The sequence below is a fragment of the Chlorocebus sabaeus genome, chromosome 22 (assembly GCF_047675955.1).
Source record: "Chlorocebus sabaeus isolate Y175 chromosome 22, mChlSab1.0.hap1, whole genome shotgun sequence".
NCBI lineage: Eukaryota > Metazoa > Chordata > Mammalia > Primates > Cercopithecidae > Chlorocebus > Chlorocebus sabaeus.
The window spans coordinates 44,497,703-44,523,294 of NC_132925.1; the positions used below are offsets into that span (position 1 = coordinate 44,497,703).

Here is a 25,592-nt window from a genome sequence, read left to right on the forward strand (position 1 = left end):
AACCATGCACGCTTAAGCACTCTCCTCCCTTCCAACTCTTTCCCGGCCATGCTGCTTTCCTTTAAAAATACCTGAGACTTTAAGCCAGTCACCACCTCCTGCTGCCTAGCAGTGTGGGAAGCGCTTCTCGTCTTTAATCTGCCTGTCTTGGTCTGTGCCTGTCTCTGGTGACACCATTCCGGCCCATGTGTCAGGATTCATCCTTCTCTGTTCCTTCCCTCTCCACTTAGGGTCTCTACAGGCTCATGTATCCCTGTGGCTATATCCCCTCTCTCTGGGGCTGTTCCATGTAATTCCTGCCAGCCTCGGGACCAGAAGCAGGACCAGAGAAATGGCAAACTCAAAAGAGAAGTTGATCACCTGGCACCTGTGACGTGCCACCCCAGGCGCCCCTCTCATGTCCTTCTGCTTGTTCGTGGTTCCAGAGTACCCAGCTCCAACTGCATTTTGTACAGAATTTCTGTGCTGCTCAGTTTGTAAGTGCAGGTTCTTCCACCATAATCAGGTATCAACTAGCATTCCATCTCAAATGTACTTTTAAAGCTTTCTTCTCTCTGCCTTGCCTTTAATAAAAAGTGAAAAGTTGGCATTTTCCTTAGGGATATATATCAAATAACAAACATTTCTAGAGAGTGAGTTGAGAATTTCAGCAAAAACTTTCTTTTTTTTTTGAGACAGGGTCTTGTTCTGTCACCCAGGCTAGAGTACAGTGGCACAACCACAGCTCACTGTAGTCTCAACCTCCCGGGCTCAAGCAATCCTCCCGCTTCAGCCTCCCAAGTAGCTGGGACTATAAGCACGTGCCATCATGCCTGGCTAATTTAAAAATTATTAGTAGAGACAAAGTCCTGCCATGTTGCCCAGGCTGGCCTCAAACTCCTGAGCTCAAGTGATCCTCCCCCTCAGCCTCCCAAAGTGCTGGGATTATAGGTGTGAGCCACATGCCCAGCCTCAAAAACTTTTTTTTAATTTTTATTTTTTCTGCTTTCTTATTTTCCCTCAGGTTTCCTGTCTTTGAGCCAAAAACTCTTAAGACTGATTTTGTTCAAAGTGTTAAGACAAAGTAGTACCTCAGCAAATAAAGATCCTTGCCATCCCAAAATAAATGCAAGTGGTTTTTGATTCCCTAGAAGTACTATTCTGTGCTGAAAACTGAAAGAAAGAAGGGAAACATAAAAATCAACTCTATTATAACAGGACTACAACTGAACAGAAAATTAGGGCCCTGGTGCACACAATATAAATGAGCAGACAGCTCTTCCAGTCACTACAGCAGAAGGCATTTAGTGTCCCAGGATTAAATCCAGATCTAGAACCAAAGTATTGCCTCACTGGTCTAGAACAAGGATGCCAGGCTGACTGCACCCCCTCTCCACCTCAGAATTGTGACTGTTGACTGAAGGAATAAAGGAACAAGTCACCTGAAGGCATGGTTGTCTTCCACAGTGTCTGCCTCCAAGCCCAGGGCTCTATACTTCCAGTTTCCTTTAAAATAACCCCTTATCCAGCCATCATCAAAATACTTTCTTCATCTATTTAAGCTATCTACACTGTCACCCAGGCTGGCAACTTTATTGCAAAAGCAATACCTAAAAACTGGCACTTCCAAGTAGAACCTGGAAGAAGAAGGGAGGAAAAAAACAGGGGCTGGCAGGAAACCCAAAAGCAACCATTCACCTGTGGTTTAGTTAATAGTATTGTAACCGTGTTGGTTTCCTGGTTTTAATAAAGTACTCTTGTTATATTAAGATGTTATCATTGAGGGCAGCAGAGGAAGGTACATAGAACATCTCTGTGTTATTTTTGCAACTTCTTGTAAGTCTAAAATTGTTTCAAAATATAAGAAAGCTACCAATCAAGGGTCATTATTTAAGAGGTTAAAGGACTGAGGCCAATAATGACTTATAAACCCTTCTTAATTGCTCAGTGTTTCAAAACCACCTTTAGCTTTTGACCATTCTCAATAAGTTTTACTTTCAAGTTTATGTACTTTCTTAAGGATTTTATGCTCTTTGTTAATGATTTTTTCTAAGGTTCTTATCCTGACATGTAGTTTCCAGTATGGAAATAAAATGGAAAACATGATCCTATATTTACACAAAATCTTGCCTAAAGCTTGGCAGTCCTTCAAAAAGTTAAACATAGAATTACCATATGACCCAGCAATTCCACTCCTAGCTATAGACCCAAGATTATTGAAAACATATGTCCCCATAATAGTGTGTAGATGAATGTTCATAGCAGCATTAGTCATAATTGCCCCAAAGTATAGGATGTTAACTGTGGGGTTATTAAAACAAAAGAAAAAAGAATTGTCCCAAAGTAGAAACAGCCCAAATGTCCATCAACTAAAATATAGTATATCTATACATATACAATGGAATATTATTTGGCCATAAAAAGGAATGAAGTACATGCTACAACATGGATGAACCTTGAAACATGTTGCTAAGTGAAAGAAATCAGCTAAAAGAGCCACACATTATACGATGTATAGGAAATGCCCAGAATATGCAAAACTATATAGAGAGAAAGTAGACGGGTGGATAGCAGGTGCTGAAAGGGGAGGGTGGGAGACAGTAGGACAGGCAGTCACTGTTCATGGGTGTGGGACTTCTTTTTGGGAAAATGTTCTGGAATTAGACAGTGGTGTTGACTGTACAACCTTGCAAATATGCTAAGTATACCTTAAAATGGTGAATCTTATGGTCTGTGAATTATATCTCAATTTAAAAAAATTAAAAAGTCCTGCTTAAAGTAGATAGAAATTCTTTTTATTTCCTTCCTGAGACTTACCTTGGAACAATTACTTTGCCTTCATGAAGTGTCTTTCATATTATGCTAAGGCTTGTCCTTGATTAGTCTGCGATAAGTCTGGCAAAGTCTTATATTTCACTCAACAAATAACTATTATGAGGCATGGGGGGTAGGGCAAGGGAGTAAACACAAAAGCATTTCTAAAAATATACAATGGAGGCCCAACGCGGTGGCTCATGCCTGTAATCCCAGTACTTTGGGAGGCCGAGGTGGGCGGATGACTCGAGCCCAGGAGTTCGAGACCAGCCTGGCCAACATCGTGAAACCCCGTCTCTATTAAAAATACAAAAATTAGCCAGGTGTGGTGGTGTGTGCCTCTAGTCCCAGCTACTCAGGAGGCTGAGGCGTAAGAATCACTTGAACCTGGGAGGCTGCAGTGAGCTGAAATTATGTCACTGCACTCCAGCCTGGGCAACAGAGCGAGACTGTCTCTCTCTCTCTATATATATAGATAGATAGATAGATGAAAAACCAACCCCTATATAACTGAAAGCCCTCTCCAGAGTCAGGGGGGAAATACCCTGAGGCAAATACGCATTTTGCATAACTGAAAATTTTGCTAACTGCGACATACCATTTTTCTCTCCCCACAAAGAAATTCTTGGGGTTTGCCTGCACTTCTCTTTGTAAATGTTAAAATTATTTATTTTCAAAATTTTAACAGGCATCATTGGTTTCAAGTGTTTCTACATTTGGGAAACATATTCACAATGCTTGTAGGTCTTAGGAACTCATATTTTCATCAGATCTCTTCCTAGTCTTCATCTCTTCAGACTGAACCCTCTTCATAGTCTGGGTGTGTTTTCAGAAGGCAGTCAGCTCCTCCGTCCACTTGACACCCCCAGCACTGGGCTCTCCACCACAACACCTTCCACAAGACAGAGCTGCACACAGCACCCACACTGTATTTTTGTATAAACATAGGGTCATGGTTTCCATTTTATTTCTAATACCAGAAACCATATCATAATAATGCTTAGCAGGAGATGTAACTATGCCAAATAAGAATGATTTTGTTTAATTGAGCATATATTGAGTTTTATGCATAAATATGGGATTGCATACAAACCGGCCATTACTCAAATAACTTGCTTTTTATTTTGGGTTCTTCTTGTTGTTGTTGTTGTTTAGAGTCTCACTTTCATCCAGGCTGGAGCCTCAAACTCCTGGGTTCAAGGGATCCTCCCACCTCAGTCTCCCCCATAGCAATGAGGTCTCACTATGTTGCCCAGGCTGGTCTCAGATTTCTGACCTCAATCGATCCTCTCTCCTTAGCCTCCCAAACCACTGAGATTACAGGCATAAGCCACCATACCTGGCCTTTTCTAACTCTTCTACAGGGACTGCCGTAAAGGCCAGTTGATAGTCAAACCAGACACCATCTCTGCTCATACTCACACCTTAATTCTGATTTTAAAAACTGGAATTATTAAAGTGTGGACATCTTTGGATTTGTGTGATGCAAACTCTTTCCCAAGTTAAGTCTACCCTAAAGAAGAGAGATTTGCCACCATAAAGGATACTTCTTGGAGAGAACACCACAGGCTTTGAGAGCTATTCTAGATAAGGAGTTCCAAAAATGTAAATTAAAACCTTCCTCCACAATGGCTCTGAAACTACAAACTTTTTTGGAGGTGTGAATTTTTGTCCTCATTTTCAAAGATTATTGAATGAAAATAGCACAATTATACATACATTATGATAATAAGTATATGAAAAATACAAAGAGGTGAATAAAGACAGAGAACATAGTAAAAATGAAAAATAATATTATGTTAAAGTGGATTATTTTTCTAGAATTTCATGTGCTATTGCTATACTGTTACTATGATAAAAAAGAAGATATGGCATTCACATTAGTCAATACACTATTCTTATACAACACAACGTTCCAATATATTAATAGTCTACAACAACTCCTATAACCCCTTTAGGTCCAAACCCTTGACCCTGAACCTGTCTTCATATAAGAGATTTCTCTTTCCCCAGAGGACATCACCAACCATCTGCCCACATAAAGGCTCAGCTGACTTTTTTCTACCCACTCACCAGCTCTGTAAGAGTTCCCTTCCTTTTCTCTCTCAACTCAGTATCTCACTAAAAAGGCTGAGTGTCGCTTACACTTAGAAGGTTTGCAAAAATCCTAACTTCAATTAATCTCAACACTGATTCCTGGGCAGGCAATCCAATAGTTTGGGCTTCTCTATCCAGCAGGGCCATCTTACACTCTTCTTTTGTTTCTTATTTTCAAGACAATTAAAATAGACAAAATAAAACATTTCTCAACTTATGATGACTTGCAGCTCTTTCTTGAAAAACTCATGGTGCAGACCATACAACGATAACCACAACAACAACAAGCTTTACTGAGTGCTTGCCACATGCAGCATTGTGCTAAATCCATTTCTGAGGCACTGAGCATCCCTGGTCAAACCTCCATCTGGCACCCTTGGCCACTGCTCTTTGAAAATAATAAAAATTTTAACTTTGAAAAGTTCACTGATACAAAAAGTCCCATTTAAGCCTCTGAACACACCCATGAGGAACAAAGGTGACAAAGACCCTAAGATGCTGAGAGATGGAGTAACTTGCCCAGGGCCTCCGAGCTAGGGACAGAGGCAGAGCTAGAACCCAAGAGAGCCAGCCAGATCCATGATCTTTCCACTGCTATATGCTTCCCTGGAGTCTACATAAACCATCTACAAACAGTTACTGACAATGGTTTCCTAGACCATAGGATAGAAGAAAATGGCAAAAAATCAGTGAAATGTGAAAAAATCTGCCCCTTCCCAATAGCATAATACTTTCCAATTTAGCCACATGCACATCCAACCCTTTGACATTGCAAGGCTTCTAATATGCAGAATATTCGATGACAAAAGTGGTGAACTAGAAACAATCATGGGTTTGTGGTTACCAAGACCTGGGGCTGAATCGATTCACCACTTACTAACTGAGGGACCTTGAGCAGGTTGTTTCCTTGTGTGTAAAATGAGAGCTACCTGGCCAGGCATAGTGGTTCATGCCTGTAACTCCAGCACTTTGGGAGGCCGAGGAGGGTAGATCACCTGAGGTCAGGAATTCAAGGCCAGCCTGGCCAACATGGTGAAACCTTGTCTCTACAAACACACACACACACAAAAAAATTAGCTGGGCGTGGTGGTGCACGCCCAGCTACTAGGGAGGCTGAGGCAGAAGAATCTCTTGAACCCGGGAGGTGGAGGTTGCAATGAGCCAAGATTGTGCCATTGCACTCCAGCCTGGGTGACAGAGCGATACTCCATCTCAAAAAAAAAGATAGCTACCTTAAAGTTAGGTCAAGTGTTTAGCACATAGTAGATGTGCAAAACTGTTTCTTTATATTACATTATAAGTAATTATATTACCGTTTCCTTATATTAAGCAACTTTAAGGCTTGCAGGGCCCCAGGGTCACAGACACAAAAAATCCACTCTAAAAGTTTGTCCTTCCAGAATGCTACAGACTCAAATGGAATTTGCTGACGGGGAAAAACACTTTTTCCTAAAAGTGGCGTGTTTCCTGAGCAACTTGCATTCACTAAGGAGTAAATCTACCAGCATCCTCCTAGAATAAACCACAGCATTATTCACAATAGCCAAAAACTGAAGACAACCTAAATGTCCATTGACAGACAAATGAATAAACAAAATGTGATACACCCATACAATGAAATATTACTCAGCCAAAAAAGGAATGAAGTTCTGACACATGCCAAAATATGTGTGAAACTTGAAGACATTACACTTAGTGAAATAAGTCAAACTTCAAAGGACAAATACTGGATGATTCCACTTATGGTAGGTACCTGGACTAGTGAAGTTCAGAGTCGGAAAGTAGAGTGGGCAGCCACTACACCCTGAATGACTGTAATTTCTGCCATCAGTTGCTCCCTGATTTAAACAAAATTTAAAAATAAAAATAAATGAAAAATAAAAAATAAAGTAGAATGCCAGTTACCAGGAACCAAGGGAAAGAGAGAATGAGGAATTAATGTTTAATGGGTATAGATTTTCTGTTTAGGACAATGAAAATGTTCTGGAAATAGATACTGCTGATGTTTATACAATACTGTAAATTTACTTAATGCTGCTGAACTGTACACTTGAAAATGCTTAAAATGGTAAATATTATGTATATTTCACCCCAATTGTTTAAAAATAGCAAAGATCTTCCTCTGTCCACAGAAGCCTATCCACAGACACATCAATAAGAACATACTCTGCTTCCTGAGGTCTGAGCCTCGCCTCCCATCACCATCTCGTGGCTCTGTTCTCAGCCTGGCCTGACTCACTGTCCCATTACTAACAAGTCCCACCTCCTCCATGGGCCTTCCTGATCCCAGAGCATCTAGCCCTTTCTGTGGGCAACTCACCGGGCCGGAGGTTCACAGCAATCTCCTGTGGTGTCATCTGAATGACGTCCCAGCCCGCAGAGCCCGAACCCTTGCTGCTGAGGGGCAGGCTCCTCAGGATATGGAAGCTGCTGGCTGGGCTCTCTATCTCACCTCCACAGCCATTTCTGACAAGGTTGGCCCTCAAGTCACACCGAGAGGTGATGGACCGTGGGCTTCCGAAGTCCTAGGCAGGGAAAAAGAGGAAGAGAGCAGGAGGTGGTCAGGATGTCTCCTGAAAACATGGCATGCTGTGGCTGCGTCTCCATCCAGTTGACCTTAAATTCTCTACTTTCCATTTTCATTGTCTGAAAATGGAGGAAATGGTAATCCCTATTCCAGGTGCTTCACCAAGTATTGTAAGGATTAACTGAGTTGCTGGATATTAAAGTATTTTGTAAACTGTAAACACATAATAAAAATGTTCGGTTTCATTGTTATTTTGATGGTTAAAATGTTCCTAACTGCCTACATGATAAGCAAGAGAAAGAAACAGAAATGATCAAAAGTTGTATAGCTAAAATTTTTTAAAAGTTGTTATATATTGCTGGGCGTGGTGGCTCATGCCTGTAATCCCAGCTATTTGGGAGGCTGAGGTGGGAGGATCACTTGAGATCAAGAGTTTGAGACCAGCCTGGACAACATGGGACCTCAACTCTAAAAATAAATAAATAAGTAGATGAAATAATATATAGTTAAATAAATAAGATGCCATTTAAGTGGCTGAGAAGTCTTCCCTTGGGCATTCAAGAGTTAACCTTTAAGCTGTTCACTTATCATCTTTCACTGGCATTGGATGCTGAATAATCATTCAGGAGAACAACGTGGCAGCACAGGTCATATCCACTGACCCAGTGCTCTACTCCAAGAAACTTATCACAAGAAAATCATCTAAAGAGAAAGGAGAAACTCTTTGTGATGTATATGGCAGTATTATTTGTAATATAATCTTTAAAACTTGCAAACCTAAATCCTTAAACCGTAACAATAACATAGCATATCACTTCAATAGATGACAGTCATTACAAATAATTATGGGAATTAAGAAGAAATTTAAAATCTTTACACTAAGGAGGAAAAAAAAATCCCAGAATATAGAATTGTATTTATTAGGATTTAAAAGAAAAATTTTAAATGAGGTGCTATAATAAAGTGACGAAAACATTTTTGTTTTTATCTTTGTTGTTTGATAACAACACATTGATAGGAAAAGTCTTTCTTTGGGTTTGGGAGAAAGCTGGACGTCAGAACAACTCAATCTCATTTGGGACAGCAGGAGGTTAAGGTATTAATTTTAAAATGAAACAATATACTTTGTTATAAAACATGAACGCTCCCTGGTCATTTCCAGCAAAGGGGTTTTTAATGGCAAAGCAAGCCCAGGCTTCTCTCCGAGCACCTTTTCACTGGTGAATGTAAAAAACAAGATCCCCCCCCCGCCTCCCGCTCTGGCAGGCTGGAGGCCAGTGCTGTCCTATGAGTCTTTCTGGAGGAGTTAGGACATTGGTCTCTTCCTCTTCCCTCTGGAACACTTTGCCAGAAGCCTCACGTGAGTCAGCATCCCTTGACCACTTTGTTAGAAGCCAGACTGCTGGCAGAGGCACAAAAATCAGAGGAATGCACCCTCCCTCAAGGTCTTAGATATCCTAGAACTACCCAATGCCCTTTAGAATCCTTGTAAAATTCAAGATTAAGAAGTCATCCTGGTGTGGTGGCTCACACCTGTAATCCCAGCACTTTGACAGACTAAGGCAGGAGGATCATTTGGGCCGGGAGTTCAACGCTGCAGTGAACTGCGATTGTGCCACTGCACTCCAGCCTGGGCAACAGAGCAAGAGCCTGTCTCAGAAAAACAAAAAGCAAACACAAAAAAGAACAAGAAGTCAAGAAGATACTGCAGTGTTTTTAAATAAGTAAAGCCAGAGGTATTGTCCTAAGCCTATGGTATGTTTGTTTGTTTTCTGGGTTTTTCTTTTTTTAAATAATGATTTTTTTATTTGTGCACTAAATCCCCAAGGATCTTGCCTGTCAACAACCTCCAGGACTACACCAAAGGTGTAAGTGGCTCCATAAACATTTGTTGTGAAACAAGGTTAGAAAAATGAGTTTTCTGGCCAGACATGGTGGCTCATGCCAGCATTTCAAGAGGCTGAGGCGGGAGGATCGCTTGAGCCCAGGAGCTCCAGGCTGCAGTGGGCTACAATCCTTGCCACTGCACTCCAGCCCGAGCGACAGTGAGACTTTGTTAAAATAAATAAATACACACACACACACACACACACACACACACACACACACACATATTATTCTGGCCTTACATTTTTTTTTTTTTTTTTTTTTGAGACAGTGTCTTGCCCTGTCACCAGACTGAAGTGCAGTGGTGCAATGTCAGCTCACTGCAACCTCTGACTCCCTGGTTCAAGCGATTCTTCTGCCTCAGCCTCCCGAGTAGCTGGGATTACAGCCACACGCCACCATGCCCAGCTAATTTTTGTATTTTTAGTAGAGACAGGATTTTACCATGTTGGCCAGGATGGCCTCGATCTCCTGACCTTATGATCTGCCCGCCTCGGCCTCCCAAAGTGCTGGGATTATAGGTGTGAGCCACCGCGCCCGGCCTCTGGCCTTAGATTTAAAAGCAGAGCTTTCTGAATGGGGTTCCAGGTGGTCAAGCTTGACTCTCATATAGCAGTTCTAGTGAAGCAGTGAGAAGAAAAACACAGGGTTTGGGAAAAGGAGGGGTAACAACCTGAGGGCCCTGCCAGTTTGGTTCTGCTGTCTTGAGCTGTCTGAAGTAGGTGTCTAATTAGCTTTCCAGAGCTTGAAGAGCTCAGCGACTTGCCTGCCCAGTGCTTACTCTGCTAGAGAATCTCTGAATTTCTCACTGGCGAACTAAGCCTTGCTATCCAGCCCCTCTGCTTCTGAGGACCTGACTATACTTGGCCCAGTTCTGTTTGTCAAGGTGCACCTGTTTTGATCAGTCCAGTGCACAGCCCCACCACCAGGGTGGCAATGGAAGCATGGTCAGTCTCCTCAGAGTAATGGGAACCCCTGACACACTTCCTATGGGTCTGGACCAGCTTACACTCTGGAATAGACCAGGACACAGAGCCAACCTGCTTCACCTAAGCAGGAGGCAGGTGCACAATTCCTTTAGGTTGGTCAATGAGATGATCCCCCCACTGCTGGGATACGTGCACTGGCAGTGAACTTCATCTGAGCTTCCCAACATCCTGCTCAAAGGGATTTTTGATGGACACTACCCATCATAGATCAAGGACTTGTACAGGGCCAAATGTATCTGCTGGGACCATCAGGAGACTTAAAGTCCAAATCATATTTCCCAGGCCTGAAGAACTGTGAGGCAGCCAGGTAAGTGCCGATTATAACCCTATTTGTGTTGTTGGCTTTCCCAAGTGCACACTGTAGCAGCTCTGGGGCTTCTTTATTCTCCAGGATGTTAGGAGCAAAGCCCTCTTCATGCCCTTCATTGGCAGCAGCTTTCCCATGTTTCTCCTTAAAAACATTCTTCAGCTGAGGTTGTGATAAACCTCAGCTCCAGTGCATATGAGGCTTCCCTGAAGTTAGCTGCATTAACAAGAAGAATCATGGGCTCCTGCACTGTCACCTGGTTGCCAGTGTAGAAACCACTATTAATCACATTAAAGCTGCAACTTGCAGGGTTGCACTGACTTCGGAAGTGCAGACCGAGTCAGCAACGTGATGGTACAAAGGGAGTCCTATTCTCAGCAACTCCAGCTTTATAGACAGCAAAGGACACCCCATACGCCACGTGGACCAAAGTTAGATTTCTTCTCAGTGCCATGCATCTCTATGATCAGCGTCAAAGTTCGTTTTCTTGCTACCTGGGTCAGGCCATGTGGTTTTATTGACGTGCTCAATAACTTTGAGACATCTTTACCTATATATCGAGTCCTGTCATTATTGTCCCAGAGCTCTAGGGACTCAGAGACACTAGCTGAGGCACCACGGGGCACGGCAGGTCTGAAGAAGCTTTTGAGGGTAAGACAGCTACCTTAACATGGAAATTCCCCTAAGAGGTGAAGATCTCTTTTGGCACAGAGTCCAAAAAATTGCTGTGACTAATTTCTTTTGATTGATTTATTTTTGACCCGATAAGGAATGAGTAAGCATAACTGATTTGTAGCTATAGGTTCTTGTTGCCCAAGAAAAGGAACTGAGAGTGCTGCAGACCTCAGCAGAGGGTGTCAGGCCACAAGCCAAGAGCTTCGCCTCTATTCCGTGTGCTCCTTTCTAAGTATTTTTATTTTTATTTTTATTTTTGAGACAGAGTCTCACTCTGTCACCCAGGCTGGAGTCCAGTGGTGCAATCTCAGCTCACTGCAACCTCCGCCTCCTGGTTCAAGTGATCCTGCTGCCTTAGCCTCCTGAGTAGCTGGGATTACAAGCGTGTGCTACTATGCCTGGCTAATTTTTGTATTTTTAGTAGAGACGGCATTTTGCCATGTTGACCAGGCTGGTCTCGAACTCCTGACCTCAGATGATCGCCGTGGCCGCCCAAAATGCTGGGATTACAGGCATGAGCCACAACACCTGGCCTAGATATTTTAATTTTGAACAAGGGTAGATGCATATTTAAAGAGAGAAAACCAAAATGACAGAGACCAGGGGCATATCTAGTAATGGCTATGACCTTCCAGGTATACAAACATTATAAATCAGGAAAACATCTCTTAACCTTTAGTAGTTTAAGGTAAAAAAAAAAAAAACAAAAACAAAAGTGAGAGAGAGAAAAAAAAGAAAGAAGAAAGAAAGAAAGAAAGAAAGAAAGAGAGAGAGAAAGAAAGGAGAAAAAGAGAAAGAAAGAAAGAAAACGTCTCAAGACCTATATTTCTTTCTTTTTATTTTTTTTGAGATGGAATCTTGCTCTGTCGTCTAGGCTAGAGTGCAGTGACACCATCTCAGCTCACCACAAGCTCCACGTCCCGGGTTCATGCCATTCTCCTGCCTCAGCCTCCCGAGTAGCTGGGACTACAGGCACCCACTACCATGCCCGGCTAATTTTTTGTATTTTTGGTAGAGACGGGGTCTCACCGTGTTAGCCAGGATGGTCTCAATCTCCTGACCTCGTGATCCACCGGCCTCAGCCTCCCAAAGTGCTGGGATTACAGGTGTGAGCCACCACACCCAGCCCTTCAATATCTATATTTCTAAGCTCCAAATTCAATGAATACAGATGCCTCAAATCATAAAGACTTAGAGAAAAGGCAGACTCATGTTTAAGAAAATTCTCCTTCTTAAGCAAATTAATGCAGGCACAGAAAACCAAATACCACGTTTTCACTTATTAGTGAGACCTAAACATTGAGCACCCACAGACATAAACATGTGAACAACAGATACTGTGAACTACAGGGGCAGGAGGGTTTATGGGTTGAAAAACTACCTATTGGGTACTATGCTCACTACTTGAGTACAGTATGCCCATATAACAAACCTGCACATGTATCCTCTGAATCTAACATGAAAGCTGAAAAAAAAAAAAAAAAAGAAAGAAAAAAAGAAAGTCCTCCTCACATGAATGACATCCTGATGTCTGATAGTGTAACAGCTTCAGATCCCAGAAACCTGACACTCAAGACCTTCTGCCAGGTGTCAGACATAGCAAGTTCCAAGGGGAAGGGCCCTTGACTGCATCACCTGGTGCCATCCCCTGGCTTCCACAGGTGGGAAATCAGAGGTCCACAAGCCTAAGTTCACCCAAGAAGTTGAAGTTCATCTGGCCCAGGCTTCTTGAGCCCAAATCCAGTGCTCTTTGCAGTATGTGTGTGCCTCCCATTTTAGCCAAGGCCACTGCCAAGTTCTGCAGCAGGAAACTAACTTTGGGCCCACAGATTCCATCCTTCTGAAGGGAGCATTTCTTTGCTGCCCCAAATACAGAGATCTGTTACCTACCAAACATGAGGGATAAATATCCTCTTGCAGAGAAACAGGTACAGAAGCGCCTCAACCTATAGAAGAGGAGGGGGGACTTCATCTCAACAGGGAAAAATGGAAACCTTTTGTTTCTTGAACAAAAGGAGCCCAGGCAAGAAGGATGGGCTTCTAACGGGCCACAACACAACTGCTTGCAGATGCTCCCTATGCTCTATGCTGGAAGAGGTTCCCATACACAAACAAAGCATTGATCCCTGGTCTCCAGAAATACCCTTATCAAACTCTCCAAAGGGGAAAAGCAGCAGAATGGAAACAGAAACTTGAAGTGTCCTTTGCAGCTTTTTTTTTGAGAGACTGGGTCTTGCTCTTTCACCCAGGCTGGAGTGCAGTGACGTGATCGCCGCTCACTGCAGCTGCAACTTCCCAGGCTCAAGCTGCCTCCCCACCTCAGACTCCCAAGTAGCTGGGACTACAGGCAGGTGCCACCATACTCCACTGATTTTTTACTTTTTTTGTAGAGACCAGGTCTCACTATGTTGCCCAGGCTAGTCTACAACTCCTGGGCTCAAGCAATCCTCTCGCCTCAGCCTCCCGAGGTGCTGGAATTATAGGCGTGAGCCACCACGCCTGGCCTTTTGCTGCTTTTAGTTACTAAGTGGTAATAATATAAAAGAGAAAAGAGAGGTGTTTTAAACTTAGATTGTTTTTAGTTTGTTAGAACACTGGTGTTTGCAACTTATTGTAAGCCATCATGCTCACTCACCCCATCATCACTGTTACATGGAGGATAAGATGTCTGCTACTTATTGTAATATGTAACATCTGACTCCATATATATTTTATTTTTTGTTTGTTTGTTTTTCAGATGGAATCTCGCTCTGTCGCCTAGGCTGGAGCGCAGTGGCCTGATCTCTGCTCACCGCAACTTCCGCCTTCTAGGTTCAAGTGATTCTCATGCCTCAGCCTCCCAAATAGCTGGGACTACAGGCACCCACCACTATGCCTGGCTAATTTTTGTATTTTTAGTAGAGATGGGGTTTCACCATGTTGGCCAGGCTGGTCTCAAACTCCTGAGTTCAAGTGATCCACCCGCTTCAGCCTCCCAAAGTGCTGGGATTACAGGCATGGCCACCATGCCCAGCTCCCCTGTATATTTTTTGCTCATCAAGATCTCTTACCCTGCAGTCAAGGCTAGTGCTCAATGGGTGCTTGGCTGTCCAGCATCACAGCGAGTGCATTCAGGTTCCTCTACGTCAGACTAGACATTACATTATTTGAGTGCCATCCTACCTACTATTGCTGAAGGCTAAAACTCTAAAAAGGCGAGGGTGATTGTTTTGGGGGAAAAGACAAATTCTTGTTTGTTTCTGAAACAGAGTAGAAGAGTTGAGGAACTGTAGGTCCTTGAACAAAAGGGCCAAGCAAGAAAGGAGGCCAGCATACCCAATCCCTGGGATGAAGAGGGAAGAAACAAACTGGGAAACAGGCAGAGAACCCAGGGGAGAAGGGGACACAGGCGGGGAGCTGGCTTCTTGCTGAGGCTGACCTTTTTGGCTGGGATACAGCACGGCCTGGCTCCCTAACCAACCATGCCTGCAGCTCCAACTTGGCAGAACCCTCAGGGATGTGAGAAGGTAGCTGATGACAACCAAAATGTGTGTTGTGTGTCAGCAACACACTGCCACGTATACTTCCTGCCTGGGGGATGGAGAAATCCCTCTACCAGCTTCCAATGGACTTATTTAATTCATTGAACAAATATTTATGAAGTGTCTACAACAGGCCAATATTATTTCTTTCATTTAGTCTGACCACAAGGAGATGTTCTTTAAGGAATCCATAGTTTATGTGAGCTGGATTGAATATTGATTCTTTTCATTTCAGTTGGCCCATCTTGCTTCCCAGCCTCTCACCTGTCTCCCTCCTCATGCTCCTACCTCCAATCCTGCTGATGTATTGCTTCTTCTCCACATCTACTTCCCCAGGCAAAGACTGCTCACCCCAGCCCAGAATTCACTAGTCTTCTCCCATGCCTGACCCCATTTCCACGCATCCAAATACTTCAGGCCTCATCGTTCTTCTCCCTGTGGGAATTCAGCTCCACAGTGGTGGCCTTGCCTAACCTGGTCCTTCTCCCGGATTTCACAGCAGCCTGTTACTGCCCACAGCCACGCCATTTCACGGAGCCTCATATTCACACCCTGACAGCCTCCCAGCTTCTGCAAGCCCTAAGTGCAATCTCTCTGCCTGTCTTTGCCTACTCTCTTGCTTTCCCCAAACCTGCTTTCTCACAGGGAGCACGGATCCCTAAGCCTTGCCCACTTCTCCCAAACCACTGTCCTCTTGCGAGTGACACGAGCATAAGCTGCCAGTACACTGAGCCCATTCTCCCTTTCTTCTGGGGCACAAAACTAGAGAAAGTCTCCCAGTTCTCATTGCAGTTAGGCATTGCCATGTGGCTGGGTTTTAGGCAACAGTGTGAGTAGGAAGAATGTGGGCTACCCCTAGGCCCTGCCTAGAAAGCATCCACACACTCTCCTCCAGGCACATTCCTCAAGACAACTAGCTGGGTTGTAAAATTTACAATCTTAGAGGGGAAACAAAATGTCCATTTTAAAAAATGATGGACAAAATAGATCATAAACTGCTGGGGTTTATTGTGTGTTGATACGGTTAGGCTTTGTGTTCCCACCCAAATCTCATGTTGAATTGTAATTCCTATAATCCCCATAATCCTCACATATCAAGGGAGAGACCAAGTGGAGGTAACTGAATCACAGGGGTGGGTTCCCCCATGCTGTTCTCTTGATGGTGAGTGAGTTGTCCTGAGATCTGATAGTTTTACAAGGGGCTCTTCCCTCTTTGCTCGGCACTTCTTCCTGACACCTTGTGAAGAAGGTGCATTGCTTCCCCTGCACCTTCCACCATGGTTCTAAGTTTCCTGAGGCCTCCTCAGCCATGTTGAACTGTGAGTCAATTAAACCCCTTTCCTTTATAAATTACCCAGTCTTGGTATTTCCTTATAGCAATGTGAGAACACAATACATGTGTCTTAAGCTGTGCTGTACAAACAGCACCATAAGTGGCTGAGAAGCAAGCGGCCAAGGCTGTCTAGAACAAGGTAGAGAGTGTGTTGCAGAGAGGCAGGGGCAGCGTGGACAGGCCAAGACAGGCAGTGACCCACACATCCTGGTCTCAGAGTAGGGGAGAGTCTGGCGACTCTGGATATGAGGGCAGAGAGTAAGTCTGAAACCCTCAGGTAAACCATGGTGAGAAAATAAAGGCAAGAGGCCAGGCATAGTGGCTCACTGTCTGTAATTCCAGCACATTGGGAAGCCAAGGTGAGAGAATCACTTGAGCCCAGGAGTTTAAGACTAGCCTGGGTAACATAGTGAGACCTGTTCTCTACCAAACAAACAAACAAACAAAAAATCAAAACTTTGCCTGGGTGTTGTGGGATAGGCCTATAGTCCCAGCTACTCGGGAGGCTAGGGTGGGAGGATCACTTGAGTCTGAGAGATTGAGGCTGCAGTGAGCTATGATCACACCACTGCACTGCAGCCTGGGCAACAGAATAAGACACTGTCTCCGAAAATAAACTAAATGATTAAAAATGAAAAAAAAGTAAACGAAGGCAAGAGAGCCAGGGTTGATGTGGCACAGAGCCAACTAAGAGAGAACCAGCAAGAGCACCATTCTGGGGGTGGTGGGGAAGGACACTGGTGGACTCACACATGATACCTGTGGGAGGAGACAGAGCCAGAAGGCATGGAATTAGGTTACAAGGGATGTGAAATGCAGGGATAAGGAGTGCCCATGCCCACTTCAAGTAAAATAAGGGTAAGTCTTCATGGGACCTAGAGCAGGAGAATCCCCATGGAATGTGCCGTGAGATTCATCCTCATAGCTTGGGAACCTGGCCCTCACTGGCTATCTACTGGGCAGCAACCCTCAGTGTACACACACATCAAACGCTCATTACATTTTTGATGATGTCCTGGGATATATGGTTAAGAAGGCACCCAGCGACACTTACTCAGTCTTGCTAAGGAGTAGGGGTTGATCAAAACCATTCATGGCCAGGCATGGTGGCTCACGCCTGTAATCCCAACACTTGGGAGGCAGAGGCAGGCAGATCACTTGAGCCCAGGAGTTTGAGACCAGCCTGGGCAACATGGTGAAACCCCAGCTCTACTAAAAATACAAAAATTAGCCAGGTGTGGTGGCACATGCCTGTAATCCTAGCTACCCAGGAAGCTGGGTGGGAGAATCACCTGGGACTGGGAGGTTGAGGCTGGAGTGAGCCATGATTGTACCACTGCACTCCAGCCTGGATGATGAGAGTGAGACCCTGCCATAAATAAATAAATAACCGTTCCCGAACTCTCCAACCTGGCTCTCTAAAACACATCCATGCCCTGGGGAGAGGTCACCCGCAAAGAAGATGGGAAGCTGCATTCCAGGGCAGGGATCATAGGAATTTCTTCAGCTAAGAATGAGGCTTCCGATGAGCAGAGAGGCAGCCCAGTGAGCTAGACAGGGAACCCAAATGTGTGTTGGGGTGATAACAAGCTCCTAGGGATACCTTCATTTACAGTCAGCATCAGGAAGTCTGACTTGTGGAAGTACTAGCACAAGGAAGGAAGCTACTTAAAGTAAAAATGGACCTGGCTTCTGGATTTTCTAGCCACATGTCACTAGAAAATACTTATGGATGACAGTGGCAGCCATTCAGGAGGCTCAGCTAATCAGCCCCGTCCACAAGTCCTCTTATGCACCGATCTCATTTTACATTCCCAGTTATGCTGGAGGGTGGGAACTATCACCTTCATTTTATATATCAAGAAATTAAATAATGGCAAAGCTGATTGAAACTTTGGTTTTTCTAACTCCATGTCTTTTTAACAGTACTCTTATATCAAATACAAATTCCTGCCAGATTCTTGACTGGATACAGGGTATCTAAGATGAATAAGGCAGTTCAGTTTCTCAAGGAGATGATGATTTAGTTGGTAACAGGCATGAAAACAAATTAAAACAAAAAGAGGTTATAAGTGCTAAAGAAGCACAGAGTACACGGAGACAAAAAGGTAGTCATGGCCTGCACCTAGCAGACACACAATAAGTAGCAATCCAGTGAAATCCTTTGAGCAACTACCATGTGGTAAGCACCATTCAGGAATACAGTAATGAAGAAAACAGATAGAACCCCTGCCCCATCTGGGCATGGTGGATCACGCCTATAATCCCAGCACTTTGGGAGGCCGAGGTGGGTGGATCACAAACGAGGTCAGGAGTTCAAGACCAGCCTGGCCAAGATGGTGAACCCCATCTGTACTAAAAATACAAAAACTAGCCGGGCATGGTAGCACGTGCCTGTAATCCCAGCTACTCAGGAGGCTGAGGCAGAGAACTGCTTAAACCCAGGAGGCAGAGGTGGCAGTGAGCCGAGATCACAACACTGCACTCCAACCTGAGCTACAGAGTGAGACTCCATCTCAAAAGAAAAGAAAAAAGAACCCCTGTCCCTAACACTCCAGTGGAGGGAGCTTACATTCTCATATCAAAGGGATACACAGATGAATACACAGATGGATGGATGGATGGATGGATGGATGGATGGATGGATGGATGGATAAATGAATGGATAGACAGATGGAGACGATCAGGTACGCAGGTCGTTATGGAGTAGATGAGGTTGAACCGATTCTTCTTTTTTTTTTTTTTTCTTTTTTGAGACAGGGTCTTGCTTTGTCGCCCAGGCTGGAGTGCCATGGCACAATCTCGGCTCACTAAGGTCCTCCTCCTGGGCTCAAGTGATCCTCCCACCTCAGTCCCCCAAGTAGCTCGGACTACAGGCATGCACCAGCACACCCAGCTAATTTTTTGTATTTTTTGTAGAGATGGGGTTTCATCATGTTGCCCAGGCTGGTCTTGAACTTCTAAGCTCAAGCAATCCACTCACCTTGGCTTCCCAAAGTGCTGGGATTATAGGTGTGAGCCACTGCATGCTGGGCCTGAATGTAATGTGTTGTGTTGTGTTATTGTATTGTATTGTATTGTATTGTATTGTATTGTATTGTATTTTGAGACAGAGTCTCACCCTGTTGCCCAGGCTGGAGTGCAATGGCCGAATCTCAAGTCACTATAGCCTCCACCCCCCAGGTTCAAGCGATTCTCCTGCCTCAGCCTACCGAGTAGCTGAGATTACAGGCTCACGCCACCACGCCCGGCTAATTTTTTGTATCTTTAGTAGAGATGAGGTTTCAACATATTGGCCAGGCTGGTCTCGAACTCCTGACCTTGTGATCCGCCCATCTCAGCCTCCCAAAGTACTAGGATTACAGGCGTGAGATACCACGCCTGGCCGAATTGATTCTTAAAAATGATAAAACAAGGTTATCAGTCAAGGAAAGGATAGGCCGGGCATGGTGGCTCACATCTGTAATCCAAGCAATTTGCGAGGCCAAGGCAAGAGAATCATTTGAGGCCAGGTGTTTCAGACAAGACTGAGAAACAGAGAGAGATCCCATCTCTAAAGATTTTTTTTTAAATTAGCCGAGCACAGTGGCGCACACCTGTAGTCCCAGCTACCTGGTAGCTGAGGTGGGAGGATTGCTTGAGCCCAGAAGACGGAAGCTGTAGTGAGCTACAATTGCATCACTGTATTCCAGCCTGGGTGACAGAGCAAGACCCTGTCTCAAAAAAATAAAATAAAAAAAAAAAAAAGAAGGAAAGAGGAAGAAAAAGCCAGCAAGGCTTTCTGGGGAGAGCAGCAACACCGGGAAGATCAGGCAGGGTTCTCAAGCTGAGTTCTCTGGGGATCTGCAGGTGGTTCCCTCTGGCTAAATTTCGGGTCAGACAAGAGATGATGGCAGGAGGAAGGCAAGACACCACAGAGCAGGTCTCTATTGACCTGCGCTGCAGGTCACAGAGAACAAAAGGAAGATTTTAAAGAAGGGTGATAACAAAGATGGTACGATTAATCACAAATATGATTAAAGGTTTATATGTTGGAAAGATTCCTCTCTCAAAGTAAACTGAGAACTCCCAAAGTTTTAAAATGACATTTTAGAGAGTTCATATAGCAAGCAAGAGGCCGTATAGTCTGGAGGGAAAAGCTTGGGCTCAGAAGTCAGATTAAAACCCCAGTTTTGGCACACTTGTATGACCTTGAGTGAGTCACTTTACTGCTCTGAGCCTCATATTTTCATCAATAAAACAAGTGTATTACACCCACCTGACAGAGCTGTTGTGAGAATCAGAGATATTATATGATGTACAAAAGGTATGACATCTAGTAAGGTCCCCACATGATCATTTTTAGCCATCATAGGTTAAAGGAATCCCCAGACCTCTGAGGCTGCCATGATGGAGACTAACCCCAGCCTCCCGAGAGCCATCTCTTGGTCCTCCTGACAGGGATCACACACTGAGTTGCAGACTGAGCCAGTCCAAAACAGCAAGTCCTGGGTTCTTTTACAAATAACCTTAATGGGGCCCTTTTACATGGAGGGTTTGTGACCCAGAAACTTCCTTCAAGACAGGAAATTTAGAAATCAATCATTTTCTGATTAGTCTACCAAATTACATTTCTTTCCCTCCCTCCTTCCTCCCTCCCTCCCTCTTTCTTTCTTTCCTGATTTATTTAGTAGAGATAGAGTCTCTATGTTGTCCAGGCTGGACTCAAACTCCTGAGCTCAAGCCTCAAGCAATCCTCCTGCCTTGGCCTCCCACAATGCTGGTGTGAGCCACAGTACCCAGCCCACATTGCTTTGTGATATCAATAGCCTAACATTGTCTCAAACTTATATCTCTTTCTAAAAGGCTTAAAGAAATGGCAGCCATTATTTTTAAATAAAATCATTCCATAAAGTCTAATTCCTAATATTTATTTTCAAGTAAGCACACTAAGATGACTGGCCTCCACCAACATGCCACCCATCTAGACATGTTTTGAATCATTATGCAACAAACTCGATTCACAAGCTCAGGTCTTCTGGTGTTCTTAAACCAAAGGTCTGAAAACTACAGATGAATCCTAATTGGTTTCCAAACAAAAGGGAAGGAAAGTCTTGTTTCCCCAAAACAGGATTAGCATTTCACACTATTAAGAAACCCAGTTTATCTTATTGTCTCATAAACTTGGATTTGTCATCGCTCTGGCCTGACGGGGAAGAGGCAGCTTACAGAATCTGCATAGGATTTTTAGGTACAGTGAACTGGTGTGTTGTGGTGTTGCCCCCTCCTCACCCTCACCCTCGCAACATTCCTTCCCATCTTCCCTCCCCCACCTACATACCTCTTTGGAGCACCAGGCACATTTTGGGTGGATTAGCAGACATTCTTCACATGAAGTGGCACTTCCACTAGTGCATATGTTGAGACCTTTAAAGCAAGATAAAGATGATGCACTAATTAGTTCCTGGCTATAAATTTCATGGATCAGGCCTTTGAATAAGTTGGGAGAATTACTTCCTTCTTTAACAGGAGGCCTCTCTGAGTCTAAAGGGTGCAGGTCCCATTGCTAATTGCAGGTTAAGACTCATTTGCTGAGGCTGAACATTGAGTTTCTGAAGCATTCACCAAACATGCATGCTTGTGTTAGCAACTTCCATTTCTTCTGCTAGACCTACTTGGATTCTCATTTTCCCCATAACTCGGCAAATCCTCTCTTTCTGAGAAAGAACAAGAAAGGCCCCCTTACACTTAGTCTTTCCAAAATGACAAAAATAGTACAAAAAAAAAAAAAAAAGGAAAGAAAAAACAATACATTGGTTTTATTCAGGAATTTTTTTAAAAAAAGAAAATTATAAATCAAATACTCTCACATCAAAATTTACAGTGTACTGAAAGAAACCATGTTTCCCAGGAACACAATGTTGAATTAAGATAGAGGAAATCCATTGATTCAACATATCTATTAATAGGTCAAATTAAAAAAAAAAAAAAAAAAAAAAAGCAAATCCAAGGCTGGGCATGGTGACTCACGCCTATGATAATCCCAACATTTTGGAGGTGAAGGTGGGAGGACTGCTTGAGCCTAGGAGGCTGAAACCAGTCTAGGCAATGTAGGGTCCCTGTCTCTAAGAAAAACAAAATTTCACCAGGTGTAATAGTACACACTTTGAGCCATGATCGTACCACTGCACTCCAGCCTGGGCAACAGAAGGAGACCCAGTCTCAAAAGCGAAAAGAAAAGAAAGAAAAGAGAAGAGAAGAGAAGAGAAGAGAAGAGAAGAGAAGAGAAGAGAAGAGAAGAGAAAAAAGAAAAGAAAAGAAAAGAAAAGAAAAGAAAAGAAAAGAAAAGAAAAGAAAAGAAAGGGAAAGAAAAAGAAACTGAAGAAGACCCCCAAAATGGAAAGATATCCTGTGCTCATGGTTTGGAAGAATTAATATTGTTAAAATGTCCATGCTATCCAGTCTAAAAATTTAATTCACTTTTTATCAAAATCCCAATGTCATTTTTCACAGAAATAGAAAAAAAAATCCTAAAATTTTTATCAAACCACAAAAGTTTGTATGAAACCCAAATAGTCAAAATAACCTTAAACAAGAAGAACAAAGGTGGAGGCATTGTATTACCTGATTTCAAATACACTACAAAGCAACTGTAATTAAAACAGCATGGTACTGGCATAAAAATAGACATATAGGCCGGGCGCAGTGGCTCAGGCCTGTAATTCCAGCACTTTGGGAGGCCGAGACGGGCCGATCACGAGGTCAGGAGATCAAGACCATCCTGGTTAACACGGTGAAACCCCATCTCTACTAAAAAATACAAAAATCTAGCCGGGGGAGGTGGCGGGCGCCTGTAGTCCCAGCTACTCAGGAGGCTGAGGCAGGAGAATGGCGTGAACCCGGGAGGTGGAGCTTGCAGTGAGCTGAGATTCAGCCACTGCACTCCAGCCTGGGTGACAGAGCGAGACTCCATCTCAAAAAAAAAAAACCAAAAACAGGCCGGGCGTGGTGGCTCAAGCCTGTAATCCCAGCACTTTGGGAGGTCGAGACGGGTGGATCACAAGGTCAGGAGATCGAGACCATCCTGGCTAACATGGTAAAACCCCGTCTCTACTAAAAAAATACAAAAAACTAGCCGGGCGAGGTGGCGGGCGCCTGTAGTCCCAGCTACTCGGGAGGCTGAGGCAGGAGAATGGCGTAAACCCGGGAGGCGGAGCTCGCAGTGAGCTGAGATCCGGCCACTGCACTCTAACCTGGGCGACAGAGCGAGACTCCGTCTGAAAAACAACAACAACAACAACAACAACAAATACAGACATATAGACCAATGGAACAGAATAAAATGCCCAGAAATAAATCCAGGCATTTACAGTGAACTGATCTTCAACAAAGTTGTCAAGAACACACAATGGGAAAAGGCTAGTCTCTTCAATAAATGATTTTGGGACAACAAGATACCCATATACAGAAGAATGAAACTGAACCCTTATCTCACACTATATTTAAAAAATCAACTCAATATGGTTTAAAACCTTAAATGTAACACCTGAAATGTAAAAGAAAACATATGAAAAAAGTTCTCTGACATCACACTAGGCAATGACTTTTGGAATATTATCCCAGAGGCACAGGCAACAAAAATGAAAATAGGCAAATGGAATTCTATCAAACTAAAAAGCTTCTGCACAACAAAGGAAACAATCAACAGAGTAGGGAAACAACCTACCATATGCGACAGAATATTTGCAAACCATACATCTGATAAGTGGTTAACACCCAAATACATAAAGAATTCAAACAACTCAATATTAAGAAAACAAATAACCCAATTAGAAAAATAAGCAATGGGCCAGGCGCCGACGCTCACTCCTGTAAGTCCAGGCACTGTGGCTCACACAGCGGCTCACTTTAGGAGGCTGAGGTGGGCGGATCACCTGAGGTCAGGGATTCTAGACCAGCCTGGACAACATGGTGAAACCCTGTCTCTACTACAAATACAAAAATTAGCTGCGTGTGGTGGTGCACCCCTGTAATCCCAGCTACTCGAGAGGCTGAGGCACGAGAATCACTTGAACCCACGAGGCGGAGGCTGCAGTGAGCCGAGATAGCGCCACTGCACTCCACCCTGGGCGACAGAGCAAGACTCTGTCTCAAAAAAAAAAAAAAGAAAGAAAGAAAAAAACAAAGATAGCCAGTGCTAGCAAGAATGTTGATAAAAGGGAACCAGGGGAACTCTGTACACTGTTGGTGGGAATGTAAATTAGTACAGCCATTATGGAAAACGACATGGAGTTTCCTTAAACCAGAACTACTACATGTTCCAGCAATTCTACTGCTGAGTATATAACCAAAGAAAATGAAATCAGTATGTCAAAGACATACCTGCACTCTCATATTCCTTGCAGCACTATTCATAACAGCCAAGATATGGAATCAACAGACAGATGAATGAAGAAAATGTGATATTTTTTACAAGTGGTATATACATACAATGAAATCTATTCAGCCTTAAAAAATTGAGAAAATCCTGTCACTTGTGACAACATGGATGAACCTGGAGGATACTATTAAGCCAGGCACAGAAAGACATACTGCATTATGTCACTTATATGTGGAATGGAAAAAAAATGAACTCAGAAAAACAGAGAGTAAAATGGTGGTTCCATGGCTGGTGGGGTGGAGGTGGAATGGAGAAAGAGGAGATGGTTAAAGGGTACAAAGTCTCATTTAGAGAAAATGAATAAGTTCTGGCGATCTATTGTGCAGAATGGTGACTACAGTTAATAACAATGTATTGTGTACTTGAGAACTGCTAAGACAGTAGATCTTAAATACTCTCACCACATACACACACAAAGATAACTATGGGAGGTGATGAATATGTGAATTAGCTGGATTGTAGTAATCACTACAAATGTATACATATAATAAAACATCAAATCACATACTGTAAATATATACAATTTTTATTTGTCAACTATACCTCCATAAAGCTGGAAAAAGAAAAGAAACATTTAAAAAGTAAAAGAGAAGAAATGCCAAAATAGGGGTTAAAAAAAAAACCAATATCTTGCAACTGGAACATTTCCCTAATTTGCTAATTTTAACTCCCTGCTTCTCCTTTGTCACCAGCAGTAAAAACTCACAGAAATCGCGAATGGCAAAATTGCTGACTGGGAGAGGGGTGGGTGCAGGAGGTGGTGGTAGTGGGGAAGGAAGCTTTATCATGTCACCCCAGGGACTTTAGAAGGAAGAAATACCAATCGGCATAAGGATGGTAGCTGGGACAAGACAGGAGGGAGAAACAGGCAGAACCTGAGAGGCTAGGAAGAAAGGAACAGAGGCTTTGAGAGCCCACAGCAGGTGAGAACAAAGGTTTCCACCAGCCCTAACCCTGAACCCTAGGCTTCCTCATCCTTATCTACCTCACCCAGGGAGGCCTGCAGCAGGAGGCTCTGGTGCTGCTGGGACCCACCTACCATGC

General features: G+C 43.6%; 1 protein-coding gene across 1 annotated transcript in view; it reads right to left on the reverse strand.

The window, feature by feature from the left end:
• ITGB5 (integrin subunit beta 5) overlaps positions 1-25,592 on the reverse strand; it is a 122,331-nt gene that overhangs the window by 86,990 nt on the left and 9,749 nt on the right. The window contains exons 2-3 of the mRNA XM_038003428.2: positions 21,450-21,535; positions 7,211-7,415 (exon numbers count right to left, since the gene is read on the reverse strand). Of these exons, the coding sequence (XP_037859356.2) occupies positions 7,211-7,415; positions 21,450-21,535 (291 nt within the window). The remainder of the gene's footprint in view (positions 1-7,210; positions 7,416-21,449; positions 21,536-25,592) is intronic.